Raw genomic sequence first — 24,768 nt, 5'->3', positions numbered from 1 at the left:
AGTGTAAGTGCTGAATATCACAGAATGTATTTTCTTTGGCTCTTCTTTTATAACTGTTGAAAAATTACTGATTGAACAGGTTCTTAAAGATACAAACACTAATTCAAAATATTAATTCAATCCTAATATGAAAGTGAAAAAAAAATTGAAAAGAAGGAAATCACCCGACACAAAGCAATCTCCCGTGATGCATGTGAGAAACGCTCCAGCGGTGTGACTCGATCCACAGGAAGTGGGCACAGCACAACACTGCCCCCCCCCCCCTTCCCCAGGGGTGGGAGGGGTGTCTGTCACAGTGCAGTCTGCTGCAGAGCATTCACACCTTGAGACCAGACTGATATCACTTCTCCAGCATCCGTCACTAATGATCCTTCAGCTCCTCACAGCCCAAGGCCCTGGGACTACTTTTTTCACTGCAGCACCCCCAACAAGGGGGAAAAACTCTAAAGTGCTGCTATGCTCATGACTATTGAAAATCACGTCACCGATTGGATTCACTAAAGTCAGTGATATGACTGCAGCAGGTATCCCTGCAGAACCCCTGCCTCCCTGCAGAGGGCCCCAGGGCACATACTGGAATGGTGAAGTGCGCCTCTCAGTGATTCCGTTTGTGTGACCGTGTGTGTTTGGATACACATACAGTCGGTGGGAACCCTAGCACGACAGCCACTTCTGTACAACACGAAGTAAGTCATATGGAGCATATGGCTGTGCGCGTGAAAGTGCGTGCGCTGGTGTTTGAACGCGTTTGCACGTGTCTACACGCGCGTGAGGTTGGTGCGGTAACCCTCGCACATAAGGCAGTCGTGTACAACATCAAACGTCAGAGTCGTGGGGCATACGGATGACCCTGAAAATATAATGTTGCAGCAGCTCCAGCGGGAGCGTATGCCACTGGATCCAGCTCAGGTCTTAATCGAGGATACACAAAAGCGGCGTGCCTTGCTGTTTGACACCGCCCTCTGCACCCACTCTTTGTTCAATGAGGGGCGCTGTTCAGCTAGTCTCAGCTGATCAGACATTATACCTACGTCCAAAAAAAAAAACCCAATACAGTGTGCGCGCCAATAAATTTGCGGCGATATGAAGCGCTGCAGCCAGGTTGTCGTGGAAGCCGCGGCCCAAAACACACAGCCAGGTTGTCGTGGAAGCCATGTCCGAAAACATTTAAAGTTGGCTTGATTTACTTTGGTTCTCGTATTGAATTTCGGTTGCCATCGCAACCGGGAAAAACAAACAATATCCATTTCACAACGGCAATGCGCCGGAATAAAAATAAAATTTGCACGCGCATATGCATTTTTCCCACCGGTTTTCACTCTCCCAAAAATAATTACACCCTCGCGCCAAAAGCAATCACAGCTTACCGTTCCATTTTAAAACAGAATCTGACTTTCTGTAACCTCGTATTCTGGAAAGGTTATGAGGAGGTTTCTCGTGTGATTTCCCTAAGTGCCCCAATCCTCACCAGCAAGTTCCTGCTTGTATTTGTTGATTTCATTTCAATTCTATATTTAGTGACAAGATGAACTACAACAACAGATGGTCAAGCAACCAAAGTCCAGTTGGTGGCAGATTGCTGTTAAAAAGGACTCCAGAGAAGGATATTTGGATTTTCCTCTCATGCCGAGTCGACGTGCCTTCATATTTGGAAAGACGTTTTTCATGATCTTTCCGAAGTCGGCGGCGCTCAGTGGATGGTAGCCGAGATTGTCACAATAGCTCCTGAAAAGGAAACACAAAGCGGTTACTTTTTTAAAACACAACGGGTCCGGTGCCGTTTTACACACACTGCTTAAATAAACTGCGTGAATAATGAAAAGCAACCATTTAGTTTATAAAGTCAACAAGAAAAGAAACTTAATAACCTGAATAGCCTTTGTCCGTGTAAAAAGAAACCAATTTCGCAAACCAATTGACAGAATGGGCATTCCCAAACAGAGCATTACATAATGGCGGCAGAACACTCCGTGACATTCTCTTATTTCCGTTCTAATGTTACAAATGCGCGACACGCAGTACTTTCACCATCTATGCTATATTTGTGTCTCTGCTGATGGAAAATAGCGTGTGGTGGAACATCTTTCTATAAACACCAGGTGCCTTGGTGGAGTAAGATGAGCCCACAGGACAATCCTACATTTAGCGGAAGAGGTGCGCAAACCTTCTTTTCGCCCCGCCAGATACAACAAGCGCTTTTAAAAAGCGAACAATGCGAAAGGGGTTGGAAGGGAAACATTTCTGAGCTACTGACAAAGAATAAAACCGCTATGGAAGAGCAACATGAGGAAGAACTGCATGTGAACTTCAATATCCACAGTACTCATTATGGTCAATACATAGCGCCATACGCGGTTTGGACATAGGGATAGAAGGATTCATTAATCTATCCTGACATATATTAAGACTGATTATAGGGTATTAGCCATTGGATGCTCTCCACAAAAAGTGCACTTCTCCTTCCATTATCCATTATCATTCAACATGTATAAATCTGTCTGAAGCTTTAAACTAATTTTTTTATGTTGACTGGAAAGAGGACTGCAGTAAACGTGTTCAATTAGATGTTCTGTACATTTGATGCATTGTGGATTTTTAAATGTCAGCCCCACACCCCCCAATCATGGCCGGCCAGCCAGCCACTCACTTGTATTCATCGTAAACCTCTTGCTTGGGCAGCGACGTCTCTGGATGCTCCTCTAGGTGATTGCGGATCCAGTTGAACGCGTGCATTTGCTGCGTGCGGCTTGATGACATCGAGCTCTGATCACTGGAAGAGAACGGGAGCTTTTAAGCACTGACAAAACATGAAGCTAGCAAGTCTGCTTTTTGGGGCTTTTTTTGTCCATTTTTAAAAACATCAGTAAATCTTTCTTTTTTTCCATTTTTCTTTTTCCTTGAAAAGAGAAATTTTAGTACCATGAGAGTGATCCAGGATTGGGGGACCCCCTCTGATTCTCAGTCCTAACGAACACCGTGTGGAGTTTTGGGAATTGAGGTGATGAATAGATATGGGGAAACAAATAAAAACAGACAGCTGGGTTTTTCAAAATAAAAAATAAAAAACCATTATCATCATTACCCATAATCCTTTATAATGGTATAACAATAAGTTCATAAACAAACTTTAACAGCAAAAACTAAAATGAAGTTTCCTGGCAAAGCACTTCTTGACCTTGGAAAGAGCTTCTAGGAAGTTTCCCATATAATCCATATGAAAGTCAGAAGAGGTTGAGGTAGAGAGCAGTGTTTGAATAAGTTTAAGAGAGGGAATGTTTCCAGTCATGAAAAGCATGCTTCGTTGGGTGTGGGTTCAGCATTCCTTAGGGATGGCTTTTGTCTGGTCAATAGTGAAAAACAAAAATTCCAAAGCCGGAGTGTGATTAACAATTAATTGCTTCTTTGAATCCATTTCTGAAGAGAAAATTCATGTGTCAAAGACCTAGAAAAATCTATAACTTTTCTCTCCTCTGCATCCAAGGGTTAAAGGAAGACCAAAGTAAGAAAGCAATGCAAGACATTTTTTTAAATGTAAAAGGAAAGAAAGCAAGTGACACTTGCCAAGATATTCGCTCATTGCCACAGAATCATGACCTCTAACGAGCCTTGCGTCGTGCGAGACAGAAAAAAGGACATCTGCAAACCATGACATCATCCCATTTTAAAGAGACGTTTCAAAATCGGGGCATTTACCTTTTGTCATTGCCATTGCTAGGACCAGAAGGCAACTTAAGGTAGAGGTAGAGCTTTTCAATGTCTGTAAACTTCTCAACATCTTGCTGTGAAAACAAAACCGGGAGGGCAAACAAGGAGAGGGAACATGAAACAGGTGTACAGTTCAAATATTTTGCATCAAGCACAAGAGAAATATCTAATCTTTCTAGTGCTCCTCTGCTTTCAACTGACATTTAACCCGATGTCTGGAACCAGAAGCCAGACATCTCTGGTTCCTGTGCAACAGGCCAGCTCGCTGTTATGTTGTGTAAGAAAGAATTTACGGCCCCAAAAAACAAAGTAATCGTAGAATTAGTCTCATATGTGGCAGATTAGCCAGCAGCTAGTCTCAGGTAGAAGAGCAGTATAATGGTTAGGTAACCACAGATCAAAGATTGTGGGTTGGATTCCCAGCTGAGGCAGTGCTGTTGTACCCCCGAGCAAGGTGCTTAACCTGAGGAAGTTATCTAACCTGCATTGCTTCATATCCAGCTGTATAAATGGATTGTATGTGGACAATATAGGGAAATCTAAGAAAGTCTGGATAAGGGTGTCTGCTAAATGCCAAAATGTAATTTGTGGGTTTTCTTTGAGACATGCAGTTTAAATAAGTGCGTAACCACAAAGAGAGAGACTGACGGGACTCCAGACAGTGGTAAAAGCTCAGCAGATTCAGGAAACACTGACAGTAATGTTCTACGCGTATAGCCGCGACTGCCTCGCCGACGGCTATTTTCAACAGCGGCGACTATAGAATGGTTGCGTGTTTAAAACGGTCTAGACGGAGACGGGCAGTGGCGTCTGAGTCCCGCAGCATTGAATGACTGAGTCTGTAAATGCCTATGCAGCACGGTCAGGAGAGCACCGGAGGTAAAAGGGGAAAGCGCTAGAACATGGGCCATACTGGGTACTGGGTAACGGGCCTTCCTACATATATATGATATCTCACCCTGCCGTTTACCTTACGATACCGAATGTGCTAAAAACACTGCCACTCTTCTAATTCCAGTGGTTGTGTTAGCGTAGGACTCTGCATTTTAAGCAGAAAAAAGAGGCAAAATGCAGGGGGAAAAAATAAACTGTTCTATAAACAGAGATATTCCAAGGGTGATGACCCAGACTTGAACTACAACAAAATTATTGCTCCTGTTTGAGCCAATCGTCTTCCGGTGCGTAACATCTGTGTTGTTTATTGAGCACAATATGTACACAACAGTTAGAAGCATTGTGAGATTGAAGAGAAATCGCTTCATTTGAAAGAAAACAAAATCGAGAAAATGAGAAGTTGCTTAAATTGAGTAAATTGTAACAGAAATATCTCTTATGTTTTGATCAGAACACCAAAACTTTATTGGTAGCTTATTTCATCCTGCTACTTTGACTATTTCATCCCACTAATGCTACAAGAGTGGCAATAAAATTATGAGCACTTTTTGTTTTTGATTTTGTTATTATAGTGAGTTGCCATATTATAGCAAAAAATAGTTATCTGTATTTATAACACACGTCAATTAGTGAAAAACAGATTTTGAAATGTCCTTATGTTCAAAAGACAGAGCATTCCATGGGCTAGCACGACCAGTGACCAGTAGCTACTAACAAAGGGTATCGATACAGTAAGAGAGGGGACAAGGGGCAGATTCCTCAGTCCCGCTCTTGCTACAGGCAGAGAGAAATTATGGGGCTGCGCTGCCAGGAGTGTGCAGGAAGGCTCACGGCCTCTGAGATCATAATTTTGAGAGACTCCAAGATCAGGGCCTTGCACACACAGCAGGACAGGGCAATACACCATACAGGCGATTAGTGAATGTTTTTTACGTGCAATGACAATCACCAGCTTCAATGTGATTAATAAAAACACACCACATAATCACGCAGAACCTGTACCACCTTGCTGCCGATTGGCTTATCAACATGAAATCATTGGTGATGTTTTTTTTTTTCTGGAAGCATTTCTTGTGGCCTCTGAAGTTTGGATGTTTACTACCCTATTGGGTATTAAAAAGACAAAAAGAAAGGCAATATACAACATGGTGGTGATGATCATTATTGTGCTCTAAAAATATTTGATAATTACCGTTAAGGTATAACGCTGAGCATTAATATAAAGTGCTGAAGGTCCTGTTTGAGATAAGGGGTAAAGGAGCAAAGTCAAGCCCAGTAATGGCAAACCATCAGTCAACAGCGACAACTGCGTCATAAAGGACTGGAAATACTGGAGGCAAACCATCAACATTATTGCAGGGTAAACATTGGCTTGCCATAATGCTAATCACAATACTGATGACAAAAGGGAGGCATCCCACAATACAGATAAAGAGATGACTATGGCCTCTCAGAATACAGCGCGTGCTTTTTCCACATTACTGGGCATGACAAGATGGCGTTTTTAGAATAAACAGCATGACAAAAAGACCACATTTCCCACAATACCCATCATCACACACATCAGGAGGAAACAGACGGTTCTAAAGCGAAACCACTACACGTTCACAAATTTAAGGACGGTCTTGGAAACAGGATTACGGACGCGGGCGAGAGATTTAAAAGCGGGACATGTTGGGGGGGGGGGGGAGTGGGAGCTGGGATGTGGAGAAACTCCTTGTGACGCCGCTGTTCCATATCGCTGCTCACCGCCCATCTGTTCCGCGCCGTTCCGTTACCACGCCCCGAACCTCAGCCTGGCCTGGGGACCCGCTGCTGAGGGACGCGGTTTCAGACAGCGAAACAGGTGCGCAGAAACATGGGCCCCCTCAAACGTCTCGCTCCCCAAATCTCCAGTTCCTAGCTGCCGTCTATAGACGCAGCATGTGATGGGGTAGAGTTCCCCCGAACCCCCCAGACAGGGGCCAAAGCGGGGGGGACGGGGGGGGTCGTGTCGTGCCTTCGCTTACAGACTCGCTGAACCCGGCCAAAAGGCGCTCCGGGGAGGGCAGGGCCGGAAACCCAAGCCTGAAACCTAAAGTTCAGACAAAGCAGGGACACTCCTGAGGGACAAACCCCTCAGGGGACAGCGCAGTGGTGAGAGAGTACAGTATTACCATCACCAATGGGAACACAACCAGCTTCGGGGATAAACAAACGTCAGAAAGTCAGAAAGGCACTGTACGCGTGACGAAACGGCCACAGCCGAAAGATCTACAGTGGCCATTCAGTCACAAACAGGGCCCTCCAGGGTTGAGTAAGGAAGGGAATGAATAAATAGATTCATAGTATATAAACACTGAAATGTTTGTGGGGGGGAAAAAAGAACATCACTTCATACGCTCTAAAACAGTACAAGCCGAACAGGCCTCGGCTGAAGGTTCAGAAAAACAGCCGGGTGGGCGGGGAGAGAGACGGGGGGAAGCGTAGCGTGTGCTGAGCGGCACGTGGCCTGCTGGCGGGGGCGCCGAGTTCGGCCGCGCTACGCGTGAGCCCGGGGCTTCAGAAAACGCTTTCCACCTGGGCAGTCTGAGGACAACAGCACCACCTCAGCTGTTCAAACAACAGAAAGAAGCGGCGGCGGTGTGCACACACGCACGAGAGCCGGCCCGTGTACATGTACGCACGCACGTACAGATCACACATGCGGGCACAGACAAAGAGCGCCAGCCGCTTTCTCTCTCCGCTAGCACAGGCGCTGGCGGCGCGTGTGGGCGGGGCCCTGAGCTAGGGGCGGCGCGTGTGGGCGGGGCCCTGAGCTAGGGGCGGCGCGTGTGGGCGGGGCCCTGAGCTACGGGCGGCGCGTGTGGGCGGGGCCCTGAGCTACGGGCGGCGCGTGTGGGCGGGGCCCTGAGCTACGGGCGGCGCGTGTGGGCGGGGCCCTGAGCTACGGGCGGCGCGTGTGGGCGGGGCCCTGAGCTACGAGCGGCGCGTGTGGGCGGGGCCCTGAGCTACGGGCGGCGCATGTGGGCGGGGCCCTGAGCTACGGGCGGCGCGTGTGGGCGGGGCCCTGAGCTACGGGCGGCGCGTGTGGGCGGGGCCCTGAGCTACGGGCGGCGCGTGTGGGCGGGGCCCTGAGCTACGGGCGGCGCGTGTGGGCGTGGCCCTGAGCTAGGGGCGGCGTGTGTGGGCGGGGCCCTGAGCTACGAGCGGCGAGCCGTTTTTCCGGCGCTCGCGCTACAAAGGGAATGGAGAATATGGTGGGAAAGGGGCGGGTGTCGTTTAAATTCAGCTGGGGTAAATGGAGGCAAACGGACAGACTCCGACTTCGGGCGGAGCTCTCCGATGCTGGGTTTAAGAGTAGAGAAAGGCCAGCCGCTTGGCGGCGTAGTCCCATTGTGGGTGGGCAAAGGGTTCGGCGTGGCGGCGTCGGAACGTTCCGGTAAATGGCATTGGTGCTCAGTGCGTCGGCACATTGTATAGATGGTGTGATCAGCATAGTGGCGTTGGGAGTTTTCGGGTAAACAATGCAGGTGTTCAGAGTGATTGTATTTTTAAATCATGCGTGGATGAGTTAAATTCAGCCAACGGGCTGAAAGGAACATTAACAGGTTCACAGACAGAATGTACCACTAGCCACATCCATTAGAGATTACTCTCACATTGCATGTTTACGATGAGCTACGCATCCCTTCATAGCGGACTGAAATACGAAACCACAGCAGACATTTTTGTCAGACACCGACTGCGAAATAGACTGTGATGTACAGTTCAAGGAAAGCATTGCAACCAGGAGGCTATATTTATCCTCTAACAGGCATTACAAAACTTCAAAGATGCTTTTCAGTGGAGAAAAGCTGCGAGGGGGATCAGGCCCTATGGAATTTGAACGCCCCCGCCCCAAACACAGGCTCCCCCCCCCCCCCAGCCCCCCAGAGGAAGTCATCTGAGGTAGCGTTAATCTGAGGTCTACCTAATCCGCAGGCAAGCAGAACAGACAGCTAAGCCCACGTAAACAAGCTTTTGTTTTCATGGTGTCTGGTCTACGGGGAAAATGAGCGTTCTATACGAGGCCAATGCATTCGAGGCCACATGAAGGAAAAGCAAATCTGCCCGGCTTTATGCTCGCAATGGCAATCTCAACGGCATTAAATGCATGCATTTGCACATGCTAAGTGAAAGCTGCACATTCTAAAGCCATTAAACCATATCGGCAAAAATGGAAGAGGGGAAAAAAGAAGAAAAAAAAAACATCCCACAGATTTGCTATACAAACATTTATTATAAAAAAAAAACCTCAGAATATTTAAAAATTGGATTGGTATTTTGCAATCAACAATACCGGGATGTGCTACATCTCCTGAGCAGCTGTGAGTAGTGGTGTTAAGTATTTTTAGTGTGCGTGTACACACACGTGCGTGCGCACAGACAGACAGACAGACAGACAGACAGGCAGACAGACAGACAGGCAGGCAGGCAGGCAGGCAGGCAGGCAGGCAGACAGGCACACACAGACACACAGAAACATACAGACACACACAAACAGGAGGATGCAGGCACGTGTCTGTCACTCCAGACGGCCGCTGCGAGCCAGACAGGCAGTGTGGGAGCAGGGGGGATGCGTTCGTGCGAGACGACCTCTGGAAGCGGCGACCCGCCCCCATGTTCAACCCTCTCCCCCTGTGGCCGGAGCCACGCCGGGCCGCCAACCCGCCAAACACGCTGCCGGCGCGGCTTTTCGCCCCGGATCTCCCCTCCACTTTCAATTGGTTTCTAAGAATAGACAGAGCCCCCCACCCCATCTCTTCCATTCGCTTCTTTGTTGCTAAGGGAACGGGAGCTCATGAATGGCTAAAGTTACCAGCCACTGAGCAGCATTAGTGGGGGGGGGGGGGGGTGAAGTTATATATATAAGAAGTGCATGCATTCCATTGGTTGCCTGCCAAACTAATTTATTTTTTCTTGAAATGAGTCGGCCAGGCCAGGCCAGATGCAGGGGCGAGGCAGGAGAACGCAGAGAGCCACGCCCACGCCCGTCCGCTCGCGCAGACAAAGGGAAGCGTCCGCGCAGTCGTCCTTCGCCGGCACACCTGGGGCGGAGCCCTGCAGCCCGAGCTTAACGCTCAAAGCGCGCTACGTGCTAGCGCCACAGACACCTCTCATACCGATACAGGTGGCTGAGCTGGGTGCACTTTACGGTCCTTGACTTTTTTTTTTTTTTTTTTTTTTTTTACAATATTTCATAATTTCCTCAATTAATGATTAAATAAATTACTCAGTTCTTTAAAAACCGGTGGTTCTATGGTTGGCGTCTCCTGTAGCTGGGAGAAGGTACAGAAGATAAACTACCCAGTCACCCTCTTTTCAATCAAACGCACAGCAGACGCGCCTGCGGCGCTTTCGAGCGATGTCTGGGTCGGGGAGACAATGCAACCGAAACACGGCTAGAACATGAAACTTTCATGACGGGCGCCGATGCAACATTCCCTGTAAGATTGCATCACCCGCTAGCGCGGCGCAGCGAAGGCGAAGCCCGCGCGCCGGAGGTCGCGCCAGCCTCAGCCTCAGCCTCCGAGAGGCTCGCTCGACGCTCGCTTCCTTTCGGAGACAATCGCGCCGCGTTCCCTCCCCGTCTCCCCGACGCCCCCGCGGGCTGCTCGCTTTGATGTTCGCCGTGACAGACAATGGGGAGCGGCGCCCGCGACGGCTAGACGGGCGGCGCTGGACTCGCGCGAAAGTCGACGAGCCTCGGCGGGCTGATGCAAACGCCGCGGCGGCGGATGTAAAAAAAAAAAAAAACCGCGGTGGGCGTTTCCCGTCCTCGTCCCTCGGTCCCCGTACCCCGAGCATCGGAGACGGCGAACACGATTCAACATGGCCGAGACGCCCTCAGCCGTAACGCAGTGAATGAGGCTCTCTGTTATACTGTCAGAGGAGGACGGGTCTTTGGCTGTAGGGCTCTGTGCTCTTTATTTATAACCTGAGCGGCGTGTAGAGGAGAGGCACCGCCCCCCTCCCTGCCTCTCACAGCCCCTCTCTCTCTCTCTCTCCCTTTGAAAAACGCAGCGCCTTTGATCTCGCCGTGCCGTTGCTATAGCATCCAGCTCCCCGCGCCAGGCATCGCTCTAATTCAACCTCACCTACGTTTCGGAGTTAAAGAGATTTTTAAACAAAAAAAACAAACCGATTCGCGATAGAATGTCGTGCGGTCTGAGGATGGGGGATTGGGTCGGTAAAAACAAGCGCGCCGCTTTTTCGGACGCGGGCGGGAGCCAGGGTCTGAGCTTTTACCGAAACGCGGTCGGGTGAAAGAGGCGCATTTCCCCGCGAGGTACGACGCTTCGCGCAGAACCGCGGGGTTCCAAAATGGAGCCCTGTCCCCGCACCCTCTCCCCGCACCCTCTCCCCGCGTCCTCTCCCCGCGTCCTCTCCCTGCACCCTCTCCCCGCGTCCTCTCCCTGCACCCTCTCCCCGCACCCTCTCCCTGCAGCCTCTCCCCGCACCCTCTCCCCGCAGCCTCTCCCCGCGCCCTCTCCCCGCGCCCTCTCCCCGCAGCCTCTCCCCGCGCCCTCTCCCCGCACCCTCTCCCCGCGCCCTCTCCCCGCACCCTCTCCCCGCAGCCTCTCCCCCCGCCCTGTCTCTGCGGCCCCTCGGCTGCGGTGCGCTGGAGCGCTGCTCTACATGCTGAAGAGCGCAGCCCCAGCCTGTCGGACGGGCGGCGCGCTGCATGCTGAGCGCTAACCACCGCGCTATCGGGCTGGGGTGTGGCCGAGCACGCTCACCAAAGGCTATCTTCTGCCCACATATTACTCAAACTGAGCAGGGAGGAGAAAGAGTTCCCACAGCGATTACGCTGACACGGTTAGTGGACCCACGCAGCACTGAAGGGTGACAAAACAGAGGACCGTCAAATCTGTGACCGCGCGGCCTTATCTGTTCATTTAAAGGCTATGGGTTCATCGCCCAATTTTGAGTCACACAAGGACCACAAAAAGCTATAATTCTAGTTCAACAGGTTTGATGCACATGCAGACATTCATTAGGAGAACTCATTCTTCCTGACTTTAACAGAAACATCAGGTTTACAACAGGTTTTACAACACAACAGGTTTGCCCATGGAATAAATTATTATTAACACCCAAGTGGACACCAATTTAAGATGCGGGTGGCCAAATCTGACCACGTACCAACACCTGCTATACCTGAGACACCATAATGATGAAATCCAAGTCAATCACAGGTGCCTTTCGGGAAAGTTCTGATAAAAGTGGTACAGGGTCAGATGTCAATCAGCTCCGCAAAAGAAGCAGGCTTAAAGACCTGAAAAATTAGGTCTTCGCAAAAATGATATTCGGTGTTAAGCCACTATCAGTGAATGTGGGCCCTTCATAATTCATTGAAACACAGCCATCAAAACGGTGCCACGACATGCTAGACACAATGAACTTGCCTTCCAAAATCAACAGCGGTGATTACAACACAAACAAGCAGATAGAGCCATTTAAAGAGCGTAAGGCCATCTCCAGAGCTGCTGCAGATCATGGCGTAACATCTCATCAGCTCTGGCTCAGACGGGAGGTGATAAATATAGTAACGGACATTCTGAAATGCTGTACCACAAAGTAAAATAAATTACACTCCTTCACTGCAATAGAAAAGATGAAATGCACTTGGTGTACATTGTAATGTGCAAGTTTAAAGCCATTAAGAGTAGAATCATGCCTTTAGCCTCACACTTCAGAATACCTGAAACATATTCATTGAGAGAGCGTAAAGCAATCACAGCCATCGTTACATTCGAACAAACTGACAAAAAGGTTATAAAGGGCGGAGGAATTCAACTTATCCTTGGTTTCATGTCGAAGTAAAAGTTTTACCATGTGAAACGGTGTGATAGACTATATTATTTTCATTACCAGCTTGAATCATATGGCAGTATAAATTAAAAAACAAACAAACAAGCAAACAAACAAACATAATCGCAAGCTGAACAGCACTGGAGCTGTGAGCACATGGGCATCTCTGTATGAGTCACTGGAAGCAGGCTATGCTACATGCATAAGGACCAGTCTGGAGTCACAGCTACAGTGTGTTAAAACCACCAGTGCACTACAGGCCACACGTCGATGACAACTGGCAACCCATTGGTGCTGACTGACTACCGTTTTGTTCATTAGTGGGTTTGCTTCCGGCAAGCCCACTCTTGGTATCTTTCATATTTCTTATTATCTGCTCTTTCCGCCCATTTTTCTAGCTCTAACAAGCCCTACAGTTTTTGCACTACAGTCAAACTTTTTACACCAAAATGGCCGGCTAGTTCCAGACATTGTTTGTATTCAGATTTTTTGAAATATTCAAAACTTTTTGAAATATTGAACTTTTTTGTGGTCACTCAATAGAGGCTCATTCATGGACGTTTAGTGGGATGTTTAGTAGGACGCATGCGCAGGTGCTCACTGACTTATTCATGGACGTTTAGTAGGACGCACTTCCAACGGCATGAGATTTTTAAGCACAGCTTTATCGCCTAACGTTACTTTAGATAACCCTAACATGTCTGCGTTTCGCCTACTTTAGTTAACCTAGTTAGCGCGTACGGATGCTATCCTGCACGCATGAGTAGGAGCTATGGACACACAGATGTGTGGACACACGGACGCTACAACCACCGATACAGATGTATGGACACACGGAGGACAACAAATAACATTACGAGGTGAGGACATGCCATAGCTAGCTAGTTAGCCAAGTTTTACTCGTGTCACTTTTAGGATATGACTAATCCCTGGAACATAATTGCTACTTGCTGATCCCTGGCTGTATATGTAACGCTGCGGTGCGCCATGGGTCTGGACGGTTTCGTGATTCTTCTGAGCTATGCGTCCTCATTGAAATGCATTGAGACTTGAGGACAGTGCCAGTTGGAATTTGAAGCAAGCCCACACAATTCCTTCAGGAACTGTAACCTTTCTAGTTGTATTGTGAAACACTGTTGCCCACTACATCAGTAATTGACACCCATGTCATTAATTTCATCACTATTTCAGGTATCCGTCATTTAATGTAAACAAAGGAGAAAGACCAAGGCTTAGGTGACATTGGGGTGCAAAAATAGGTGGGTAGGGTGCAAAAAAAGAGAAAAAAAACGTGTCCAGCAGTCATTACCTTGCATTTAAGAAATATCAGTTACAAATGGTATTAACATCTATAAAGAAACTTCAAAACATACTGCAAACCAAATGCTTTCAAAATACTCACCAATATGTTGTCCACTTTTGATTGTACAGATTTGCTGAAAAAGAGCAGAGAAAAACAGACACTTCATTCAGTAAAAAAAATTACTTGCATAACACACCAGATATAGGCTATTAATAACCACGTTGGAGCACATGATATCATATGTTTAAAAAAACACCTGGAGATATACTGTACCGAACACTAAAAGCCTAATAATATCGCCCAGCAGTGTGTGGAGCCTGGGCCGAGTTGAGCTAGTACAGACCAATATTTACTCTACATACAGATACTGTAACAGAACTGCATTTATAACTTCACATAAATGTCCAAGCTGTCAAAGACAATAGAGTGTGGCCATGTACATGTGCAGAGTGCCAAGGGTCAATGTATCCCATCATCCTCGAGGCTGACTCAACATCTCTCACAGACGCTGACCTCAGTGATGGTCTTCCGGCCCTGTGAGCCGCACTGAAAATGGCACGCTCATTCCTCCCCCCTTCGTTTGACCCAATTTCCTCTCGAATCCGTCAAGAAAAGTCACGTCAGGTCAGGCCGGCCCATTACTGCCAAACGCAACATATCGTGTCCTCAAAGGTTAATTGATGGATGCTGACTTTCGGATTGGGGATAAATATGGGGTTGAAGGTCCAATATGAGCATAATTAATGGAAACAAGCTGTGCTGTCCATCACAAAGTCTCACAGATCCCTCAGTCCATGCCTGAGTGTTTATCCTTTAATATAAGGAGCCCTTACACACTGACATTTTAGGTACAACACTGCTTTTATCTTTTTAATCCATGGCTGAGTACTAACATAAGGCAGTTGAAGAACTGTATTGTACTCCTGTTTTTTTTTTACTTGACTTCCCTTTGGGGATTGGTACTTCTTAATTCACCCATCTTCTGCTTGTCAAATTATAGACACAGAAACAAGCCAAGACGGGCTCCATTTATCCATAAAATAGTTTAGATTAAAAGATCATAGGCATACAATTCCTTAACACTAACCTAAAGGATACTTCACTCAACATTCAGCAAGCCCTATCAAATATTATACACCTGTTATTCAACAAAGGCTAAGCTTACAGAAGTCAATATAACAAACTTTGCTCTGCCACCAAGACTTCCACTTCCAGTCATCAAACAGAGGCTACGACACATTGGAAGTGGTTGAGGAGCATTAGCCTACCTATACCCCAGCAGAATGCTTTCATTTTTTTAAACATATAAAAAACATTATATAACACTTTAGTTTGACAACATTCAGCTGGTGTTTTCCAAAACAAAAATGTCCTTACACAGAAATACCCGTAAAATTTCCGATGACTAAGAGAAACTGGACAGTAATTCACCCTGCACATCTGCCACTCATCCTTATCTTGAATCCCTAAAGCTGAGTGTACACGAAATGAAACTCTCCCGAAATCGAACTGCAGTCAAACGTGACTATTCTCAATTCAGCATCGAACAGTTCATTTAGACGCTCCATTCCAGTGGGTAACACAAATGATTCTGCGGTTGTGATAACCGTGGGAAACTTCATTTAAAGCTGCGAATGTACTTGCAGCGGAAACAAACTTCAGCTAGTTCGTACGAAGTAGCCTAAATGACGTAAAATGACGCGTTTGTGGATAAAATGAAACTCCGCATTGACTTTGGCGACTGCAGCGTGCACATCCCTGCTGGCCGAACTAGCTGAAATGTTTGCACACCGATGTAAACTGAGGAGCTTGCAATTGGTCTAAAATATCACGAGTGGCTGTGTTCCATCCCCTCATCTTACTGAGAATGAACATACCATCTTCACCCAATACCACCTTGGCAATACACTAAAGCGACTTTGAAATGATCCATCTGTCAAAGTTCCTTTACTAAATCTGTGCCCCACACTGGTGTGGAGAGTCACTAAATGAACAGTTCAAAGTAGCAATGAGTATACACACGTTTATGTGCGGCGCCGTGATCAGTTGCGGTTCGATTTTGTCGAGATCATCTTCTAATCAAGCTTAAGAATGTCATGACTGCCTGGCAGAGTTGTTGACATGTGTTGCCACCTGTTTAACAACTTTGTCAACAGTTTATTGTGATTTAATATCTTCACAGTAAAGATTTTCTTTGCAGTGTTCACAAAAGCAAGACAAAATGTTCAATGAGAGGGGGGTGACACACACACACACACACACACACACACCAAATCTTCCCAAGATGTTACTAAAAAGCTAGCCATACAATAAATTAGCAGTTGTAAGCCAATTTGCAAAGATTCCGTTAATTCAACATATAACAACCTACTTCAATATTGTGATTGGCATCGCTTCAGTACTCATTTGGGGCAGAGGAACTGGAATGAATTAAATTGTGCCAAAGTTTTCATCTACAGAGACCATAAAATCTTTGGCCTGTTGATGCATTTTCCCTTGTTTTATCAGACTGCAAGGATCTTAAGACTTAATAGGCTGTTACTAAGTGAGTCTGGGCAGGCCAGTCTAATTAGGTTGTTACTAGGTAAAAACAGGAAACCATTGGACTTCATTGGTCGCTACCAGGTGAAACTGAGGTAACGATTACACTCCTAATTGGTCAGACTTCAAAACTCATTCAGCTTTTACCACGTGGGACCGGGACAGTGAGACTTACAAGACTGCTAAAAGGTGACCTTTGTCCGGGTAACTAACTCATTTCTACGCAAGTCCAACATAGCAGTGAGCCTTGCTAATTGGACTTTTCTGTCTGACAGAAAAGTACAGAATTTCTTACAGTGGTCCACGTATCTGCTTTTCTCATGTTCCACAACCATTAAACACATTTTCCTGGTCCCACTCAGTGACACCTGACCAGGCGTTGCTTAAACAGCTAAGCCTTTAATCACTTGCACCAAGCTGGAACCCTGGCTTGACCGGTCCACCCGGGATGAAAGATGGGGAGGGGCTCAGGAGCCCATCAGTGTCCGATCAGTCGCATTAGCCATCAATCTGCCCTTTAATTAAACGCAGCAAAGCCTCCCGCCCTGCTTTTGTGGAGGGATTTTCTCAAACTACGGGAGCCCAAAATGAAATAATGAACAGTTAAAACCCAGTTTAAGCCTGCGCTTCATAAGGGAGGGGTTGTTTGCACTGGGGAAAAGGGCGGGGGGGGGGGGGGGGGGGGCAGGTAGGTGGCACCCAACACAAAGCAGAATTAACATTTCCCACTGGTACACAAAATAAAACACACTCGTCTGTGCATTAAGCCAGACAGACCAGGCCAGAACTTTAGACAGGCTTGTGCCATCAAACACGAATCTGACTTTGACCTTCATAACCACGGGGGCACACACAGCTGTGACACACCAGAGAGAGAGTGACTGATACCAGCCTGCACCACAATCTATTCAGAGCGCAAGCCTACAAGCTTAAGGGTACAGCACAGAAACCCAGCCTTTCTTGTGTAAGCATGCCTTCATGCCTTGTACAAAACTTTCTTTTTTCTGTAGTAAAAAAAGGTTCAGACAGCAACGCCCTTTCAAAGTATTTACTGAACCATAAGGACGCTAAAGTGCTTTGGAGATAGTGTCCTTCGTCAGAACATCTTTTTTTCCCCTCTTCCCTGGTCTTGTTGACCATCTTCAGCATGTGTATCCACACAGCGATGAACTGCACAGAAAAATGAAACCCTGTGCTCCATAGGTCCAAGATGGTCTTCCAGTTAACCATTTCACAGGGGTTACTTGGCAGAATGCCTGTGTGCAAGAGCTCAAGCTTTATGGTTTAATCAAATTAAATCTGATTTAAATCTGGGACTGTCACTCTTACATACCATGTAAACACTGTAAACGGATTAATGGCTACAACTGTCTCCACAAATCTTTAGGGTTAAAACTAACAGCAACTGTTGGTCTTTCAAAAAGCTGGTCAGTCTATGCTACAATTCATGTGATCTGTGGGTCTAAACTGCAATATATTCCAAGAAAAGGAAGTAAGTCACAACTAGGAGAACTTCCATGAGGACAAATCACAAGCAATGCTGCTTTTCTGTGGTTTTAGATGCCACAATTCCATGAAGAAATGACAAGAAGAAATACACAAATGAAGAAATGATAACTCAAAGTGGTCAAGAAAACATTTGCCCTCTCCCACACACATCTCTGGATTTATCACCTCATCTCTATCTGGTTCACTTTACCAAAAAGGCTCTCCTCTCCTTAGATAGACTATTTGAATAATGACCACCAATGTTAGCACCATCAGGTCTCATTTATATCTTACTTAAACAAATCCTGAATATTGATGTGGGACTGACTATTTGTGGAGATGTTCCTAATTTCCCTTTCGCACTGTCCATGCCGCCAGTCCCCAGACGGTCCCAGCTGCCCACTCCGGCACTATTTATAAACAACGCAAACAGCCAATCGGCAGCGAGGGGACAGCCCTGGCCGCTCGCCGCCTGCCTCCTCAACATGGCCGCCGCGGGGAGAAAGAGGATTGCCCGCTATCCCTCTCTAAACCCTAGCAACCGCAGGCGGTGGCGAGCGGGGATGGCTGGAACATCAAAGCCCTTCTATTCTCACTGGCCCACGTGGACACGAGGGGGGGGATGGGGGGTTGTAGAGGAGGAAGGGTCCTCCGTGGTCCTCTCTCACCATCACGCCAACTCGCCCTCAGTCAGCCGCACCCGCACTCAGTGGCGAGTTCACACCGGCCAAGGATCAGTCAGGGAAAAGAGAACATCCTTCAAAAAGGACTCAATGTGCTCTCAGAGAGCTCTGAGTACAAATCCAACGAGCATCTCTGCATCGTTACATCACGATGCTCAATAGCACAGCTCATTAACGTGCACTTTCATTTAGGTTTCGTTCAAACTGACCCTTTGTTTGCAAAACATTGGACACCCATAAAAAGTTGAATTTGCGGACAGAATTACACGTAGAGGAAAAAATGTGGGAAATGTCTTTCCAGTCCTGATATCAACACTGTGATCAAATCCCTATGAAACCAACCTCATTTTACCTCTGAGAAAAGCCTGATAACATCAGCTCAAAGGTGGAATCACTGTCCTGTGCAAAACCGTATTACATCCTATGAATGTAAAGCCCTCTATGGTTGCCATTTTATTTTGGTCTTGTGTCTTTCAAAAAAATTAAAACGAAAATGACCGTTACTGCAGTAATCCGCCCGCCCTATGCAATGCCAGGGCAGTCTGCTGCTTTGGCAAAGACTGAGAATGCAGAGCAGCTCTGTCCAAATTCTAGGATTCAGGAAAATCTGTCCAAGCCCTCGATTCTAGGACACAAGAATATAGTGTACCACCGTCCCAAAATGGGTCAACTTTTATGGCCTAGACTTTCTCAATGGCTGGTCAGGATGCCCAATTTTAACTCACAGGCATGTTTTTCAATATTTTCCTGATAATAAAATGGGCTAAGGTCATTCTGCAAAGTCCTTACATAGTCTTTATAAAAGCTTACTTAAATGTCATTCTCTAAAAATGTAAAAACCCTGCAGGACACAAAAAAAAAACAGTTTTCAAAGACTCAGAAGCAGAAATGCATCAAGTCTCGTGAGACTTTCACAATGGGGAAGAAAATGAGCATTAAGTGGTATAGCCCTACATTCAAATCCAGAACGTCAACATTAGACACAAAAGATCAGACGAGCCTCACGTGACCAAAATGTAGGCTCCTACGAGGACAAGGGCATGCCAAGCCTTCTCCGTTGCAGCTTATAATATATTAAAGGGAAAATAAAAGCTTGTTGACGACTCCTTTCCAGCTGTATTTCTTTACCCTCCGGTGGACTACTCCAGTTTAAAAGAGACCCCTGCTGAGACGGCAGTCTTTGCCTGAAATGAACTGGCGGGGCCAGAGAGACCGCATTCTCACATCCTGTGCTAAACAGTGTTCTGGCATTCACAAAGCAAAACTCTTCATTGCACAGTGAATAATAAATAATTACAACGGAAAAATACATTGACACACAGACTGTGGGTTAGGAATATGATCTAAAATGTAATTGGGATGTAAACAAGCAGTGCACTGACAGTAGAGAGCAGAGAAGAATCCTAAAAAAAAAACTGACTTAAGGGAAAAATAGGCTAATGATCTTGTTCTACCCCAACTATCAGAGACACAACTTGACAATCATGTGACCCTCCCAGTCGACATGCAGGTGGATGCAAATTTATCTTGTACTATTCACAAACCACAGCCCTACTCTGCCACCACCACTGTCACTTACAGTAATTTCTGCACCAACATGAAAACAAAAATCACTGATGCTGAAGATCTGCCTAGTTTTCCATACCCGTTTCAAAAAACGATGACCTTTGCAAAACTTACAGTACATACCATAAGCACTTGCATAGACTGGAAAAGAGACAGCCTTTGTCGTTAATCCTACCTAAGAAAATAATAAAATCACATTTAAAGATAAGAACCATAAAAGTCCATTCTTAGCAACCGTTCATTTGGTTGCACACCTACGCATCATTTCCTATGCTTCGTGTACAGTGGCCAAGACAGCCGCGGTGGAGCATTACTCCATTGTCAATGCCTAGGCTTCCATTTTTTCGGCTTTAATTTTTCTGTCCTGCGCAAGCAGTCGGAGAGAAGCCATGGCGCAGTCCTTCCCTCATTAAATGCCCAGCACGCCGCCTCGGGGCAAAATATGCCTGCCTGGAAGTGGCTTGGCTTGAGCAAACTCGCGCTGTTTACATGCAACATTTTTACTGGAAAACGAGCCGCAGCACCGGCCCAGCTCATTCGCTGATTTTCGTCAGGAAACCACAGTATTTACAGGTGTTTGGACGGCAGTGGAAAATACACATTCATTACTGCAGCACAGGGCGGGGTTAAAGGTAGCCTTGGAGTACTATAGCCAAGGAATAGGATGGGTCATTGCCTGTATTTATCGTATATGCACCACAACCTTCTATTATTAGGCCCTGTGGAAAACAAATTCAGAAAATCTACAGATTAAATAAGCAGCACATTTTTTAAAAACAACAACTAAGGCAGTTTTCTGTATGAGACAGTATTCCAAATACTGTTGATTTCTAATCAAGAGATCTACCAATAATTTTTTGTGGAAAGTTCTTAAGTACCCATCACATTTTGCCGCTGTGTAATACATATGGCTTATGTATTCAAATACAGAATTCTCAAGTCTACGAAGTTCATGCACACGCGGCCACTAAAAATTATGGTGTTCAGTCTGGCCATACACAACGTGAAAAAACCATAAAGCGAACATGAAGTGTGTTTTTGTGTGTGTGTTATTGTGCAACTGTATTCAATTAACCTACATATTTTATCTTATGGCAATGATATGCATATGAGAAATGGGTAGGCTATAAAAAATGCAATATTCATATCCTAGTAGGCCTATATTTAACCTCCAAGAACTGTACGAAACTCCAATATGCAAATAAGAACTCTATGCCAAGAGATATTTATTCATTCACACTTTCAAGCATGATACAATAATCATTTAGCCTATTGTGTTATTCTACCTTGAGGCCATCACCATGAATATGGATGAGGAAATAAAATTGTGTCTTCTGTCCCTATTTTAATTTGACAATCGTTACAACACGGATCCAACACTGTAATCAGCTCAGGATCTCATGGTCATATCCTTAATACTTCTCTGCAATGACAAAAGTCTGCATAGAAACTAGTCAGCTCGATTCCTTCATTTTTTGTGTGGGAGTAAACGCACACACGCAGTCTCATAAAACCACAGAATGACTAAAACTAAAAACAAAAGGGAATTATGAGTGTCGTTGTTTGAAGACAGACAACATATTAAGTTACACACAAAAATAACACATTAATCAATCCTTAATGGAATGCTCTTTATCAATGCCAATTCCTCACGGTAGCTTTCCTTCAATACACTACAATAAGTTCACCTTCACTCCAATCTTAAACAGACAGAATGTACACACAGGCAGCTCAGCGGGAATTTCTGAAACCAAGACCCAGCCCTGAAACAGAGTGACAGGACGTCAATAAGGTTGTAACTGGATGAGCCTGCTAGCATATCAACACATCAATGATGTAAAACTGCAAAGAGCAATAGCAAAACAAAACAGCATGGATTGTTGATGAACTGATAACCGTTCTCCTGAATTGCTTTTCAGACACGTTCTCGGAAAGAGGCGAGGAAGACACTTAAAACAAAGCCTGACACATCTTTAATCTTTAGCTAGCTACATTACAGAGACCAGCATCCTTAAACAGGGTCCCATGGTAAGAAGTTTAAAAGGTCTCTGTGGCACATTGTGAGTTTCATCAGACTGTACCCCATAAAACACTTGGCTCTGATGTGTACTCGCGCCACTAAAGGAACAGCTAATAAAGAAGCAGGGAACTTGCTTTCACATAATTACAGTCGGGCCTGATACAGACTTAAACACAAGCACATTTCCATAGACCCCGCCTTCGCACAGCAGAATAGCAACAACCTGCTGAGGTAAAAAAACAAAACAGGCCAGACCCTCATTAGGAGAGATAGGTAGTATACTAAAAGTGAATAGACAAACAGATACCCATGGCTGCAGTTTTATAATCATCCCCACTGGTCATGGGGACAAACTGCCATTACTCACTCTTGCTGGTGACTGCAGGGTGGATATACGTGCTTACACACTTGCCCTCAGTGCGGATATGGCCTGAGGAAGTACACAATGCTCGGTCATAAATCACTACTACAGGTAGCCTAGTATTGTCCCAAGTCTCATTTGGTGCCCATTGGTCAGGATCCATTCAGAGGCAACCCCCTCTGACGGTTCAAACAGTAGCCTAAGTGGCAGGATACCTTGGAAGAACTGAAGTTCAAATTTGATTGGTTTATACAGCAGTCAAATGCAAATTTGCATGGCTTTGTTTAAAGTGATAAACCAAACTGTTTTCATTAAAATACAAAGTACTGAAATGCAAACGACGGCCAGTACCACAAACTCTCTGACATATAATGACAGATACAATATAGCCAATATATGCCTTCCAAAAGGCTGTCCGTTTCGAGCCAGAGACACGAGGGACAGTTATTCCTAGTTTCCACAGAGCTGTCCAGTGCCACCTCAGTCGTGCCAAGGGCAGATCTTTTTCATAACTGAAGCTTATAAATGTGCACCAGCTTTCCAGTGAAGATCAACAGTATCAGCTATCATCTGCCCCAGTCTGACCTTCACATGAACCCTTACTGCTCAACACAATATAGGCCACGGCACGCTAACACTCAGAAAACACTGTCCCATATGTACACCACACAGAGGTCAGGCTCAGGTGTCTACATTTCGTGTGGAAGTTACACAATGCCTTTATTCTTGTTCCGCACGATTCCTTGCTCAAGTCTTTTCATCTTGACTGGTCTTTGATGGTATTAAGGGTGTCATTTATGGGGGCTTGGGGGGGAGGGGGGTTTACAACCCCCCCTAATATAATAAAACATGCCAAATAACCACCCCAATAATATAGCTTGATGAGAAAAATAATTTCATATAATAAAGATGGGGATCTCATGTTGTGATCAGTAGTATTTAGTATTTTCCCCATCAAATTCACAAGAAATTATAATTGCACAGCTGTTCTTTTAAAAAATTTCTTCTGGGGGGCATGCCCCTTGACCCCTCTACAGGAATGCAGTTCATGGAGGGTATTAAAACATGCAGTGGACATAGTCTCAAACCAGGGGCACTGATGATTTCTGTTTATGTTCTTTCTTCCTCGCTTGGCTCATTCAACCCAGTCCCGTTCCCGAGCTTCCCGTTGTTTAGTGATATTACGTAAAGGCCATTGTTCCTGCTGCATCCGGTCTGCTTCGTCTACCCGTTTAGAAATCCATCACTTCTTCCCACAAGGCCTCTTGTGTGTTGTGATCATCCGCTCCTGAAGCTCCCTTTCATCGCCACCTTATACACCAGCACATATAAATATCAGTCTTTCTTCTGTTGCTTGTTTGCAGCAGAGCAAACCTCTACCAGCGTTAAAACTGCAGTGTCTTACTGCCTTTTCTCCAAGGGGCACATCTAAACAATACTTCAGCATTTCCCAAACATGCCTACTTAGAGTTTGTCTATTACATACAAATAGCAGTTATTTTATAGAATCAGTAAGGCTTTATTCAGATATATATTTATGCATATATAACATTTTCTGTGAAAGTTACCATTTAAGGTGAATAAAACACAATAGTCTGGGAAAATTGGATTTCCTGAAAAATACAGTAAGAATAAAAAGTGTGTTTTAATGGTGAAATTTTGATATTTTGCTAATTGAATGCAGTACACTGTGCACAGCAAAAGTGTAAACCATTAGGCCCATTAATATTGAGAATGGCATGCTCTTGTGACTTATTTTCATCAGGTTACTCTTGCGGAAACACACCATCCACTTGGCAATAGCATTAAACAAAAACCTGTATACTGCAGCCAACTCTGACAGGATTTTTCCCCAAGCGATTTCGTGGCATCTCCATACTTTCACATTGTTCTCTGCCTCTTTGGCTGTGTCTGTTCCTCCCTCCTGGTCACTTTAGTTCCCCTTTTTGTAGTTGTAAAAAAATGATTTGTTATTATGCGCAGCTAGTAAGTGCTTAGGTATTCTACATGAAGAACCACCAGCACATGCTATTTTCTGGCAGCGGCGACTTGCATTGCTCAACGCAAGGAGACATCCCAGAAACGTGCACTCTGGAGGAAAATGCCAAATAAAAACTTTTTAAATCACAAACGAAGTCATTTCAATCAAACACTTGTCGCTGTTATGAGGTGCAAGGAAAATTTGGCATTTCTAATAGTTTCCCAACCTTCACTCCCTAACCCCCCCCAAGAAACATACATTTTCAGGTAATCCCAGAATTCACATTCCTGGCCTTAAATCCTGTTTTGGCCTTAATTTGCCTTACTGCGATATAATATGATGTGTGTGAGAACAAACTACAAATAAACAACAATATGATTTTCCTGTAGT

General features: G+C 45.7%; 1 protein-coding gene across 2 annotated transcripts in view; it reads right to left on the bottom strand.

The window, feature by feature from the left end:
- Window positions 1-24,768, bottom strand: part of LOC118227231 (DNA-binding protein RFX7-like) — a 42,743-nt gene that overhangs the window by 9,543 nt on the left and 8,432 nt on the right. Inside the window, exons 2-6 of one of the 2 annotated variants that reach the window (XM_035417444.1) lie at window positions 13,838-13,871; window positions 3,694-3,779; window positions 2,920-2,964; window positions 2,648-2,770; window positions 1,609-1,725 (exon numbers count right to left, since the gene is read on the bottom strand). In XM_035417444.1, coding sequence (XP_035273335.1) covers window positions 1,609-1,725; window positions 2,648-2,770; window positions 2,920-2,964; window positions 3,694-3,779; window positions 13,838-13,871 — 405 coding nt within the window. The remainder of the gene's footprint in view (window positions 1-1,608; window positions 1,726-2,647; window positions 2,771-2,919; window positions 2,965-3,693; window positions 3,780-13,837; window positions 13,872-24,768) is intronic. The other variant, XM_035417445.1, reaches the window with a different exon arrangement.

Source organism: Anguilla anguilla, chromosome 5, assembly GCF_013347855.1.
Source record: "Anguilla anguilla isolate fAngAng1 chromosome 5, fAngAng1.pri, whole genome shotgun sequence".
Classification (NCBI taxonomy): Eukaryota; Metazoa; Chordata; class Actinopteri; order Anguilliformes; family Anguillidae; genus Anguilla; species Anguilla anguilla.
This window is presented reverse-complemented; position numbering and strand designations above follow the sequence as displayed.